Source organism: Aquarana catesbeiana, linkage group LG05 (assembly GCF_042186555.1).
Source record: "Aquarana catesbeiana isolate 2022-GZ linkage group LG05, ASM4218655v1, whole genome shotgun sequence".
Taxonomy (NCBI): domain Eukaryota; kingdom Metazoa; phylum Chordata; class Amphibia; order Anura; family Ranidae; genus Aquarana; species Aquarana catesbeiana.
Genome location: NC_133328.1, coordinates 80587135 through 80601557, shown reverse-complemented (window position 1 = coordinate 80601557; position 14423 = coordinate 80587135). Strand labels below are relative to the sequence as shown.

General features: G+C 40.7%; 1 protein-coding gene across 4 annotated transcripts in view; it reads left to right on the top strand.

The window, feature by feature from the left end:
- The window catches only part of WDR37 (WD repeat domain 37), a 303743-nt gene extending 294200 nt beyond the window's left edge, over positions 1–9543 (top strand). For all 4 annotated transcript variants that reach the window (XM_073629902.1, XM_073629901.1, XM_073629900.1 and 1 more), the window contains 2 exons: positions 1048–1162; positions 6102–9543. In XM_073629902.1, coding sequence (XP_073486003.1) covers positions 1048–1162; positions 6102–6233 — 247 coding nt within the window. In that variant the 3' untranslated portion in view covers positions 6234–9543. The remainder of the gene's footprint in view (positions 1–1047; positions 1163–6101) is intronic.
- The last annotated feature ends 4880 nt before the right edge of the window (positions 9544–14423 follow it).

The window sequence follows — 14423 nt, the reverse complement described above, 5'->3', positions numbered from 1 at the left end:
ACACAGTGTTGTCGCTATCTTCCCCATGGTGTTCTTTGGTAGCTAACCCACCCCAAGCTGTGTACTGTGGCAGTTTTCCCACACAGTGTTTTCACTACACTTATGGAAGGTTTAGTGCTGTAGGTTCTCACATTTGCCCCCCCCCCAAAACTAACCACACTACATTCTCTGTTAGATCACCACCGTTATCCACATTACATTATGTGGCAGCTCTTTCCTCGCTATTCACATTACATTATGTGGTCACAACCAGTCCTCATCTGCCTCCTCTTATCCCCCCACTCCCTCCTCAAGCCAACGCCCTGCAACCAATTTGAAGTTCTCTTTCTTCCCTCCTGTGCATGAATAGCTCCCACCCTGTCCCTTTTCCCAGTAGTGTCAGCTCTACAGCTTATCAAAGCATATATCACTAGCACACTGTGGATCTTCAAGACATTTATGAAAGTGATCACAGCAGTTAGGATTCATTTTGGGACCACACTGGACTCCTTCATCAGGCTGGTGATCATTTTTGCTTATAAATTCCCAACATTGGGATTGAAAGATAACTGCATGGTGTGTCTGGTTTTATTTAATTAAACCCAACTCCAGGAAACTCTAAACTTCTACGTGCAGTGAGGCTGGGCCGCACTGTGCTGGTTCACTACTCATTTAGGTCAAAGGGACATAGAAAGGAAGAGTTACTTACCCCATCCGCTGCTCCTCTGCTGCTCCAGTGGTCTGAGGTCCTGACGTCGTCGGGTCCATAGTCCTGCATGCGCCGTCCACCACAAGGGGGGAACCAGGGGAGCGGAGGATCGGGGTAAGAAAAATGCTTTTACTCTACCCTAGACCTACTGTAAATGAGCAGGTATACCTTGCGTTGTGGGCTCAGTCCCACTACAAGGAGGTATTTTCTGATTTTTTGTAGTTGAGTTTTATACACTATTGCTTAGAAATCCTATATACTGTTTACCGCAAATAACTCATAGTGAAAAAGAATAGTGCTCAGCCATGATCAGTGTTACCAATTCTTGTCTCCTGATAACTTTTGTCTCAATTTTCCAGGATTAACGTGTCTGTTGGGCAGAGGATCATCGCTCTTCCACATGACAACAGACAGGTCCGGTTATTTGACATGTCCGGAGTTCGATTAGCACGACTTCCTCGTAGCAACAGACAGGTAAGCAGATTCGGTTACAATGTTATTTTATATGACTGTGGAGTAGAGGAGAACAGTGATAAAAAATTAGAAGCCAGTAAATCTCAAATTCTTGCTAGGCTAAGGCAGCATCTTTTTTTTTTGCTTTGGAAATTGAATGGAGATTTAAGTGTATATAAACCCAAAGCCAAAAAAGTAAAAAATATATATTGCAGATTGCCAATCCTTAGATGTGAAGGCTTCAATAGTTTTAGTTTTTTAGACTTTTTTTTTGCCCTTTATTTTCACTTGGCCCTACAGTCAGTAAGTGTTATTTTTCAACTTCTTTTACAACACCAAGCTGTCCATCAAAAATAGCAGTTATAGGGTTGAGAGAAACCATTTAACAATGACAGGAATGTTTACAATGCTCAGCTTTAATTTTTTAGTAAAGCAGAGCTAAGCTTACCTTTTCTCAAACAGTCCCCATCCCTCTCCGGCATCTTCTCCTGTGTGCTGGTCTTTGGCCGTCTTCATTGCCATCATGGGGTTATGGCCTACAAGCAGGCAGGTAGTTGTATTTTATTGCAGAAGAGACATTGCATGTTTCTTCTACATTAAAGAGCCTAACTGCTGTTTGTGAGGGCGGAACTTTATGTAGATACAGAGATTGGAAAGAATGGACTTTTCAAGCACATTTTTCTTTTGGTTAAAAAGTAACCATGTTTATTACCAATCATTGATAAAAGACTAGGACAAAGATAAGACATTTACATAAGTATATGTGGTTTAACTACTTCCTGCCCGTCCTATAGCAGATTGATGGCCAGGCAGTGGTTCTGTTATCATGACTGGGTGTAGCATCACATATGGCGACCCATCACATTTGGCTACCCGTGGACTGCGGCATGCACAATGCCGCTATATGTGTTCCAACGCTGTGTCGATTTGCACTTGCGCAGAATTTTGTGGCCACACCCCTGAGTCCAGGTTCAAGCCCCACCATCCAAGTAGACATAGAGTTAGACTATAATTATGATAAGCGAGGCCGTGCCCGAAGTGTGGCGAGCGAAGCAAGCCCACGAGGGGCCCTGTGACGAAGTGGTCTTACAACAGTGTTGGAACGCATATGGCGGCGTCACACATGCGCACTCCAGCGGGTAGCAAAATGTGATGGGTAACGAATGTGACGTGACATGGGCACCATATGACGTCCGGCAGGATAACATGCCAGCGCATAGCGCCGTGTCAGTCTGATCACTCTATCACTCTGACAGAGGCTTCTTACCACGTGATCAGCTGTGACCAGTCACAGCTGATCATCGCGTGAACCAGGAAGTGCCGGTAAACGGCATTCCTCGGTTCGCGCTGACAGGGAGAGCCAATCGGCTGCTCTCCCTGTCAGGGTGGGGGGGTCTGTGCTGATAATCAGCACATTGATCATCAGCACAGCCCCCATTAGATGTGCCAATCGGCTGCCAATCAGTGCCCAATAGCTGCCAGTCAGTGCCCCTCAAAGTCTCCCAGTGCCCACCACAGTGCCAATCAGTGCCCAGCAGTAACACCTGTCAGTACCTCATCATCAGTGCTGCCCATCAGTGCCATCTATTAGTGTCCATCAGTGCCACCTATCGGTGCCCATCAGTGCTGCATATCAGTGTCACCTATCAGTGCCTATCAATTCTACATATCAGTGCCACTTCATCAGTGCCTGTCAGTGAAGGAGAAAACAAAATTTTATGACAGAAACTAAGAAAAAACGTTTTTTTCTCAAAAATGTCGGTCTTTTTTAGTTTAGCAAAAAATAAAACCCCCCAGAGGTGATCAAATACCACCAAAAGAAAGCTCTATTTATGGGAAGACAATTATAAAAAATTTCGTTTCGGTACAGTGTTGCATGACCGCGCAATTGTCATTCAAAGTGCGACAGCACTGAAAGCTGAAAATTGTCCTGGGCAGGAAGGGGCAAAAGTGCCTGGTATTGAAGTGGTTAAAAACATGTCTCAGTGACCAACCATGCAGTCCAGAGTTCGAATTGAACCTCATTGGGCTGGGTCTACAAAGTAGGCTATAAAGGGTTTTTTTGCCTTGACTATAATCCCAAGAGGGAATACATGTTTATACATATAAGATGACCTAATTATCGAATAAGGTACAGAAAAAAGCATAATATCTATATGCTATAAATGGCTTATTCATTTGACAAAAGGCATATACTGTGTTACAGACATACACACACGCGCACACAAACAGCAATAGTCGCACATATGTGAGGTATCACCATGAGCGTCGGTTGTATCATGGGCAGTAATTCTAGCACTAGACCTCCTCTGTAAATCTAAAGTCGTAACCTGTAAGGGCTTTTAAAACATCACCTATGGATAGTAAAATTTACGTAATTTGCACACGCCTTTGCAACGGTGATAATTTTTAAAGCATGACATGGTTGGCATCTATTTACTTATTTTACAAAGAAACTGGGTTATGTATTGTGTACTTTTGCATTAAAATTTAAAAAAAAAGTATTGTTCCAAAAAATTGCGTTTAAAAAAAGAAAAAAAAAAAAAAACATTGGGCTAAAATTGTGTGATATAAAAAAAAATGCAAAACCCATCAATTTATTCTCTAGGGCCCCTGCTTTAAAAAATGTATAATATTTGGGGGTTCTGACGCATTTTCTAGCAAAAAATACAGATTTTTACATGTAAACAAAAGTGTAAAAAAAAGGCCTGGAGCTGAAGTGAGTGTTCACCAATACAATATAAACCATTTTTGATTTTATGTTTAGAAACGCTTTAACTCAACATTCCATATAAGTTTGTACGGAAATGATTCACCTTTTTAATAGCAATACTTTTCTCCTAGCCTGTTAGTTCTTCCCAAACTTTCTTCAAAGTTTTATGAAAATAGGAACAAAGTTTGTAGGTTTTTCCGTAATCTCAAAACATACATATCCAAAGTTTTGTTGTATACTTTTTGGGTTACAGCCAAGTTTTCACATCTCTTGTGCTCCCCCCTCGTGTCGGGAGCCTGACTCTTTCACCATAGGTACATATTGCCTTCCTTTCTACTGTTCTCAAGAATCCTTTTATCTGATTGGAACAACAACCTCCAATATAGAGAACAGTATGCCTATTACACGTCGTCCCGCCCTCCGGTGCTTCTCCCGGCTCGCACCTGCGATCGGTGAACTGGAGAAGGAACTGACCGGCGCCAGATGCTGACCATAGAGATTTCCGGTGGGCCAGATGGTCCCCGAAGTCTTTATGATTGTTCAGAGGCCAGGCGTGATGTTATGACAGAATGCCGCTGCCATCGGCTGGGAAACTGAGACGCTTTTTTTTTTTTTTTTTTTCAGGCTTCCCAGCCTAGAGGTGAGATCTGGGGACTTATTGACCCCAGATCTCACTGTAAAGAGGACCTGTCACGCACTATTCCTATTACAAGGGATGCTTACATTCCTTGTAACAGGAATAAAAGTGATCAAAAAAAAAAAAGTAAAAAGAAAGCATCAAACTAGAAAAATAAAAGTAAAATTTAACAATAAAAAGAAAGAAAAAATGTAAAGCAATCCTGTCCCCACGTGCTTGCTCGCAGAAGCAAACACATACCTAAGTTGCGTCCACATATGTAAACGGCGTTCAAACTACACATGTGAGGTATCGCTGTAAATGTTCGAGCGAGGGCAATCATTCTAGTCCCAAGACCTCCTCTGTAACTCAAAACATGTAACCTGTAAACATTTTTAAAGCGTCGCCTATGGGGATTTTTAAGTACCGACGTTTGTAATTTTGAAGCATGACATGTTTGGTATCTATTTACTCGGCATAACAACATCTTTCACATTCTGCAAAAAAATTGGGCTAACTTTACTGTTTTTTTTTTTTTTATTTATTTTTACTTATTTTTTAATGCATGGAACTTAGTTTTTTTTATAAAAAAAAAAAAAAAATGAATAATTGCTGTGCAAATACCGTGTGAGATAAAAAGTTGCAGCAACCGCCATTTTATTCTCGAGGGTCTCTGCTAAAAAAAATATATAATGTTTGGGGGTTCCGTGTAAGTTTCCTTGCAAAGAAAATTATGATTTACACATGTAGGAGAGAAATTTCATAATTGGCCTGGTAGGCAAGTGGTTAAAGGAGAATTATACAAAAAAAAATTACTTGAACCCCCAGGTCCTTTTTTTTTTTTTTTTTTTTTTTTTTTTTTTTTTTTTTAACTACTACTATTTCTTTATATTGGATTTTAATATTTTCAAGTGCAGCAATTTAGAAATTGGATGAAAGTTGTAGCACTGGGAAACACTTTTTGAAAGATAAATAGTGCATTTTATATACAACTATATAGATCAGACCAAAATGAGGGACAAATGAGGAGGAAAGAGGAAGAATTTGTTCCAAATCAGGGACATTCCATCAATAACGGGGACAGTTGGAAACTAAGCTATAACCCAGCTACAGTGAAAGAAACAAGGCCATTTGTAGTAAGGACTATCATGGGTGCTCAACCTGTGGCCCTCCAGCTGTTGCGGAACTACAAGTCCCATCACGCCTCTGCCTTTGTGAGTCATGCTTGTCAGCGGCTTGCAATGCCTCATGGGACTTGTAGTTCCACAACAGCTGAAGGGCCACAGGTTGAGCGCTCATGGATTTAGCTAGTTTTACAATGCAACTAGATATTTGGGTTTCTCCCAGCTATGATGTCTCTTTAAATACATGTAAAGAATTACCTGAAAAATGTTTGTTGTACAGTTAAACCAACAAGAATCATAGAAACTATCTGAGACTATGAGTTAGGCTTTGGTAAGCAGTGGAGGGGTTCTTTCAAAAGTGGTTGTCAAGAGACAACATGGACCTGTTTTCAAATACAATAAAGCTGAAAAAAATAACACCTGAAGTTTAGGTGAATTTTAGAGCTTAAGTTGGATAATAGAACTGCACTGTACGTTAATTTTCTTTTTGTTTGGACACAATTTTAGGGCCACCGCAGAATGGTGTGCTGTACCGTCTGGAGCGAAGATCACCCGACTTGCAACCTCTTCTCTTGTGGCTTTGATCGCCAGGCCATAGGCTGGAACATCAACATCCCGGCCCTGCTGCAAGAGAAATAATCCTGAGATGGCACACACTTGTGGATTCTGTGTTTTTACCATGAACACTATTCTTTTTGTCGCAGGCACTTATTAGCCTGCCATCATTGTGAGATCCCAGACATGAGTGCTTTGTAAATGTGTCCTTGTCCCCCTCTACATGGCATATCCGGGGAGGGGGGGAAATTCAGTGACAGCAGGCTCTTTCTCAGATAGTTTTATCCATGACGTGCATTTTATCTGAGATATCATCCATTACAGTGGCTTTGCGCAGGGCGCCTCCTAGTGCTCTGCGTCTGTCATTACCCAGCATAGATGAGCATTAGGGTATTACATTTCTGTGAAATAAATGTGAACTATATGTCATTGTTGTGAAGGATGTAATAGTTGCATTTATACATGGGCGTATCTGCCTCCTGTAAGGCAAAAAATACTATAAAGTACAAAAAAGTAAATTATAAACTGTTACAGAAATAAACTATGAAAAAAGAGTGTATATTTCACTCGCTGCTTAGTTCAGCATTAAATAATGAACCCATCACAACGCGTTCATTGGTTCCGGTGTTATTTTTATTTGTTTGGCTCAAGCTTTAGCATTTTATTGTTTTTTTTTTAAATATGTCTATTTTTTATTCATGGAACTGCTGTATGATTTCAAGACGTTAAGCATTTAACTAGTGATAGAGGGTTTTTTTTTTTTTTTTTTTAGAATGTTTCAAGATAGTATTATTCTAAAGACTGTGCTCCTAGTTTAGAGCTGACTTTAAAGGACTTTGTTCCCAGCTGTAAAATTTGCTTCTGGTTTTGTTGTTTCTTGAAATGGGAAAGTTATTTCATGACAACTATTTGCAAGGTGCCAGTGGCAGAAGTTCATGCATCTCTTTCAAAATGGTAAATTACTTAGAAAAAAGAAAACTATTCTAAAGATTTTTGTTGTTTTGGAACTACAGTGACCAGCATGGAGTGGGCTTTTCTTTCTCTGCAGCATGGATGAACACTGGTGGGGTACATTTCATAAAGCATCTTTGTACCTTCTTAAGACAAACTTGTTCTTTGCTTATGAAGAGAAAAGCATACAGTTCACTTTAAAGCCCTTCACCCCAGCAGCCTTTACTCACCATTCCATTTCAATTCAGGATATGGAAGAGCATGTGACTAAACTTCTGCAGCCACTCTAGTCCCTCTCACCCGGCCACTCTGTTCAGCTACCTGGAGTGAAGAAAATACACTGCTTAGTGATTGATCCAATGCTGTCAAATGGATACGGGAATATAGTCAGCCCTGGCTAATCTTCAACTAGACACATGGGTGCTCAACCTGTGGCGCTCCAGCTGTTGCGGAACTACAAGTCCCATCATGCCTGTAACTGTCAGCAGCTACCAGTGCCTCATGGGACTTGTAGTTCCGCAACAGCTGGAGGACCACAGGTTGAGGACCCAGGAACTAGAGCTTACACAGGGCTCTCATTGACTTAGTATAGCCATCTGGTGATATTGGGTTAATGATGTCATGAGCATCCCTGCCTCTTTGTGTACACACTGAATGCACTGGATTGCATCAGAGCTGGCCAGCTCTGACAGCTTTCTTCCAGGTTTGGCTGAACACGGCTTCGAACTGAACCCAAGTTCAAAATTATTCCTTATGGCTAAACAGAGTGGCAGAGACACAAGAAACAATTAAAAAGAACCCGTTGTGTCCTGCATTCTCAAAGCACAAGTTCACCTTAATTACTTTTTGCATCTAAGCTGATTTGCCCAAGTCTCTAAGGGCTTGTGTACACACAGACTAGGTTGACCGCCAGCCACGGGAAAAAGCACAACACTGCAAAATCGCACCTTGATTTTGCACGCCGCGGTCAAAATGTTCCTATCCAGGAAGAGGGAGGTTAAAGGAGGTTGAACCTCCCCTAACCGCAGTAGAAAAAAAACACCAAAAGCTCCTAAACTCAAATTTAGAAAGCTGTAGTGTACATGAGCCCTAACAGTCATAAGTAAAATAAAAATAAAGCCGGCCATAGGCGATACGGTTTTCTTTCCTGCAACCGTGAGTTGCAGGAAAGAAAATCCGTCAATTCCCCCATCTACACAGTTGTTTATGATGATGGAGGAATGCCTTCCGCAGAGCTATTGTGTTCTTACAACAGGGAAGGGAGGTACGGGGGAGCGATTCCTACCTGGAGAACACAATGATTATTGCTAGAGCCTATAGCCAATGGCAATAAAAGCTTCCTAAGAGTCCGACATGCTGGTTGGTACCCAAGTCGTTAAATGGATTGACTTGAGTACAATCAGCCTGCCCATACATGGTTCAAATCTCAGCCATTCCCTGCTGAACGGTCCAAGATTTGAACCGTCTATGACTGTCTTAAGCCTCTGTAGCCACAGCTAGTTCTTAGTAAGTCATGGCTGAACAGGTCTAAGCCAAGAAAAAAAAAAAAGCAGCCCGTTCCCATGATAAAACAGAAGCTTTCCTTATTCTGCTACATGTAAGCTGTGCTGATATAGGAGGTGGACATAGACACATTTTCAGGAAGAAAGGAAGATAGTTTAAAGAAAGATGTGTGTTGGCCTTACACCCATTCTATCGGGATGATGCCTGGCCAAAATGAAGAAAACCTGCAGTAAGAGAATGATGGAGGCTACTATTGATGACCCCTCATTAAAGTGTTAGTTGCCTGGCTGTCCCTCTAGCTTGAATGATGACCTGGAACAAGTATGTAGATTATGAGTTCTGGCTGTTGTCTGATTTTTCCATTAGACCTGAGTTCATTTTAATATGAATCAAACCACTGCTATTGTAATGGGAATGCTGGTTCTTGTAGTTCCACAGCAGTTGGAGGGCCACAACCCAGCCAAACAATCTCCTGTGAGCCTGTACTTGTGACAATAGAGATCGGGCACACAATGTGAGTTTCCATCACAGGAATATTAAAGCAAATTTAAAGCACTTTAGCTCCAAGATGCCGTTCTGAACAATTTGTAACACTTTCAAATAGCATTGGCAGTGTATGTGAGATGACCTTCTTAGGAATGACTTTGACAACTTTGAGAACCATTTCCAAAAATAAAAAAGCTGCAATTTCAAAGGGTTTTTTCTTTTCAAACGATAATGTTTCATACCCATTGCAGATTATTTTTCTATTTACATTTCAATGCTGGGTTGTTAAGTCGTGTTATAAAATGTTGTTGTTGACTTGGTTGCTTTTGGAAATATGTGAATCTATGATTAATAAGCAAATAGATGCTACAGATTCTCCACTTTGAGATAATTGTCTATATCTCAACTGCCTTTTGTATTATTTACACATGAATAAAGATACAATCACACTCCAGGAGATGTCTAGGTGAAGCTTTCACTGGAAAATGCTTTTGTAAAGAATAAAATGTAATACTGTAGTTGTTCTATGTCTCACCCCCCCCAGAAAATATAGTATTTACAGTTAAAGGGAAACATTAAGGTTCAGTTTTATCTTATTTCTTTATGTCTATAAACTGATATTAAATATAATATATCATTACTATGATAACTTGACAACAAAATGTTAATTTTATAAGTTGACATTAAATACAGGGTGCTTAAGTTTTGCATTAGATGCAGAGCTATCTTATGGGAAAGCCCAGCACTAATTCTGCACTGGTTGTTATTATAATACAGGATTTATATAGTGCCAACAGTTTGCGCAGCGCTTTACAACATCAGGGCAGAGAGTACAGTTACAATACAATTCAATACAGGAGGAATCAGAGGGCCCTGCTCATCAGAGCTTACAATCTAGTTGGCTGCTACTGGAGAATGAAGATTTATATGGTGCTGTACTTAGAGAGGAGAAGGAGATAAGTGTGTCCCTTCTCTGTGTGATTCAGCTCTCTGCATTGGCACACTTCAGCATTTTGAATCGCGGGCAGATTTGCCACTATTCTGCCCGCGTTTTCAAAGCGCCAGGGTGTGAATGACAAATCGCAGAATACACATTGCGGTTTTGCCACCATTGACGTGTGATAAATTGTGACGCAATTGCGGCAACCTGCATTCCGTAAAGCATGTCACCCAAAAGTAGCTCAACTTTTTTTGGGGGCGAAATGCTTTACGCAATGCAGGTTGCCAGAAATTACGTCACGAGTTATCGCACGTCAGTGGCGGCAGAACCGCACCGCACATTTGAGAGGCCATTCAAATGAATGGTCTCTCAAATGTGCGTTCTGCGATTTGTCATTCACACATCGCGCTTTGAAATCGCAGGCAGAATCGTAGCAAATCTGCCCATGATTCAAAATGCTGAGATGTGAATGCAGCCTAAGACCTGGTATTCAGGTATGTATCACAAAGCAGCAATCCAGCTGTATGAAATTCTGGAATACTGGACTTATGCTGGCCATACACTATACAAAAAATCATCTGAAATTCGATCATTTAGCCAGTTCGTTTTTCGGTAAGTTAATGGGCACAAAATCGATAATCGGGACGTTTTTGAGCCAAAAAAGGACAAGTTTTGAAATTTTTTACAGAGCGAACGATGAATTGAAAGGTTAATGTGTTTCCCGTCCGAACTGTCTACACTAGGTATATGTAAAACTAACAAAAAATTGATTTATGTCCAGTGAATGATTTATCAGTCATTACATGATGGTACTATCGTTTGCTCTCACGGCCGAATGTTTGTGTTTCAAAAATGGATTCGGACGATTTTACGTATAGTGTATGGCCAGCATTACACTCACTACCTGCTGACTGCACAGAAAGCTAAATATGACTTATTTTATTTATGCAAATATATTGCATTATAAATGTTTTACTTAATCCTGAACGGATTATATAAAGAAACTTAAAACACTAATACAAAACAAAACTGAATGTTCACAAATGCCAAGAGCCTAGTCAATAAAATGGAGGAACTGGAGCTGCTACTACACGAGGAGGATGTGGACTTCATAGGAATATCAGAAACTTGGTTTCACAGCTCACATGACTGGCTGGCAAACATTCAGGGGTATTCCTTGTATTGGAGAGACAGAGAGGGTAGGAGAGGGGTTTGTCAGGAATGATTAACGAGTAGAAGAGTGGAATGACATCAGTGATGGGGCAAGAGGGGAGATGGAGTCTGTATGGGTGGAACTAAGCAGAAAATTACTATTGGGTGGGGGGTTATGTTACAGGCCCCCTAACCTGGGGGAAGAGGTGGAGTTGGATCTTCTTTCACAATTAGAAATGACCGCAAGACAGGGAAATGTCATCATAATGGGGGAATTCAACTATCCCGACATTGACTGGGCAGAAGGGACAGCCCACTCATTAAAGGTCCGCCATTTCTTAAATGTTCTACAGGACAGTTTCATGCCCCAATTGGTAGATTCCCTGACTAGGAGCAATGCATTGCTAGACCTTTTAATTACAAATGATACAGATCTGATTGCAGATGTGGAAATATGGGAAAACTTGGGAACTAGCGACCACAGGATTATTACATTCCGCATAAATCATAGAAAAGGGAGGCATGAGGGGAGTACAAAAACACAAAATTTCAAAAGAGACAACTTTTCTAAACTCCGCTCAAAGCGGCAGGATATTAAGAAGGACCAAATCCTTAAAACATTGAACACAGAGGAAAAATGGGAATGCCTTAGGAACATTAAATAAAAGTATCACCGGGTGCTTTTCAAGGGGTAATAAATATAGAAGAACAAAGGTTGAACCAAAAAGTAAAATGTCAAATGAAGGACAAAAAAAAAAATGGCCTTTAAAAAGTACAAAGTGGAGGGGTCAGTGTCAGCATTCTAACAGTACAAGGAATGCAATGAGGTGTAGGAAACGCATTTAGGGCGGCTAAAAAAGAATGTCGAAAAAACAATCAAGTAGTTGCGTGCTGCTACCTAGTGGTAAGTGAATTTTTTTTTTTTTTTTTTTAAAAAGCTGCTGCTATCACCTATGTATTCCCATATCAACAGCAATTAAATAAGATATCTATGATAGCGCTGCTGATGAAGCTAATATCTATATGTGACTATAAAGACATACAATTCATAGTAAAGTGTCAGTGCCAATAAATAAAGTGCCAAACAGTCAATATGTGCAAACAGTTCATAAAGAGTCCATGAAGGATACAAATAAATGAAAGTCTTCTTCTAGAAGGTGCACAAAAAACTTTGCTTCACAACTAACTCCACTCCGTGACGTGTGCTCCCTTCACTGGGTGCAGTGCAAGCTCACCTCCTTCTTAGACCCTAACAGCGTAAAATGCGTTCTGAGCACAGTATGACTCTCCTTTAAAAATGGCTCCACACTGATCACCAGCAGCTCCAAGACGACATAAAAAGACAAGAATGCTTCCAATAGTGCAGTACCTAGGTGTTATTCAGAATAAACCACGCCACCCCAGCTTCATATATTGCACTGACGTTTATTTGAATAAAATATAGCATAAAAACAAAATCAAGCAGTTCTCACGTAATGCATGTAAATCCCACCGCCAAGTTCCACCTCTGCGCGTTACGCCACCATCCTCGTGGCTTCATCTGGAGATATCTATGTGTTAGCAGCGCTATCACATAGATATCTTAAGAATATGAGAGACATATAGCGGAGGAAAGTAAAAAATAATCCCAAGAAGTTTTTTTTTAAAATATATTAACAGTAAAAAGCCCCCATAAAGGATGAGAAAGAGAAGGTGGTTACAGATGACAAGGAGAAGGCAGCTGTGCTAAATGCTTTCTTTGCCTCAGTCTTCACACAGGAAAAGGATGGATATATTGACCAAGACAATATTGTTAGCAACACGCCACAGAATCCACCCTTGTGGCTAACGGAGGCCAGAATCCAGGAAAGGATTGGAGACGCTTAACATAAATAAATCACTGGGACCGAATGGCTTACACCCGAGAGTCCTTAAAGAACTCAGGTTATAGCCAGACCACTATTCCTAATCTTCATGGACAGCTTACTGTCAAGATTGGTACCAGCTGATTGGCTAAAAGCCCACATGGTACCAAAATTCAAAAAAGGGCAGAGATCTATTCCTGGGTATTATAGGCCGGTCAATCTAACGTCGGTAGTTTGTAAACTATTTAAGGGGATGATAAGGGACTATATCCAAGAATTTGCTGATGAAAACAGTATCATTAGCAGTAATTGACATGGGCTTACGAAAGGTCATTCTTGCCAAACCAACCTATTAACATTCTACGAAGAAGTGAGCTGCCATCTAGATAAAGGTAGGCCGGTGGATATGGTGTATCTGGATTTTGCAAAAGCATTGGATACAGTCCCCCCACAAACATTTAATGTACAAGCTGAGGTCTGTAGGCATGGACCATAGGGTAGGTACCTGGATAGAAAACTGGCTACAGGGGCGTGTCCAAAAGGTTGTGATAAATAAGGTATACTCAGAATGGTCTAGAGGGGTTAGTGGGGTACCTCAAGGCTCTGTCCTGGGACCAATTCTGTTTAATTTATTTATAAATTATATAGCGGGTGGGATAAATAGCTTAATCTCAGTGTTTGCTGACGACACAAAAATATGCAGGGCAATAGCAACACAGCAGGATATAGAAACTTTACAAGAGGACCTGAATAAATTGACCACTTCTGGACTGCCCGTCGCACATATACTGAGGCAGGGCGGCCCAGCTGCGTGAACCGACATACCTCTAAATCGGTCCGTGCATTAAATACAGGAAAAGGAAGGGGTTCCCCTGAGTGGATTTTTCGCACTTGCAAAAGTAATATATGTAAAATAGGAAAATACGCGTATATATATATATAAGATAAAACAGTATTTATGTTTATTCAAAACGTTCTAGTGTTAAAAACAATGCATACATTGGCAAACAACAACAACATGTACATTAGACATATTACAAAGCGGTTGTAATATCTATTTCGGTTGGTAGGTAACAGATGATGTTTAAATAGTGGAATTCTTTTCAAGCCCAACGCGTTTCGGGTACATTCTGTTTCAGTCCTTCTGTTATGTTACCGTTGGTGTTTATGCAGAAAAAGACATTGGTAATTACAACCAGGAATGGGAAATGCTTGCAAGAGAGATGGCGTTTGATTTGATGTTCATGAGTAGGAAAGCTGTTCTCTGGGTACTTGTATCTCATATATAACACTTCCCCAATGAGAGGGGGGAGAGATGAAGGGGAGGGAAGGTTTATGGAGTTTTTTTGGGTTTTGTTTTTATGATGTATATAGAGGTTCACCTACCCCTGCCTCCCC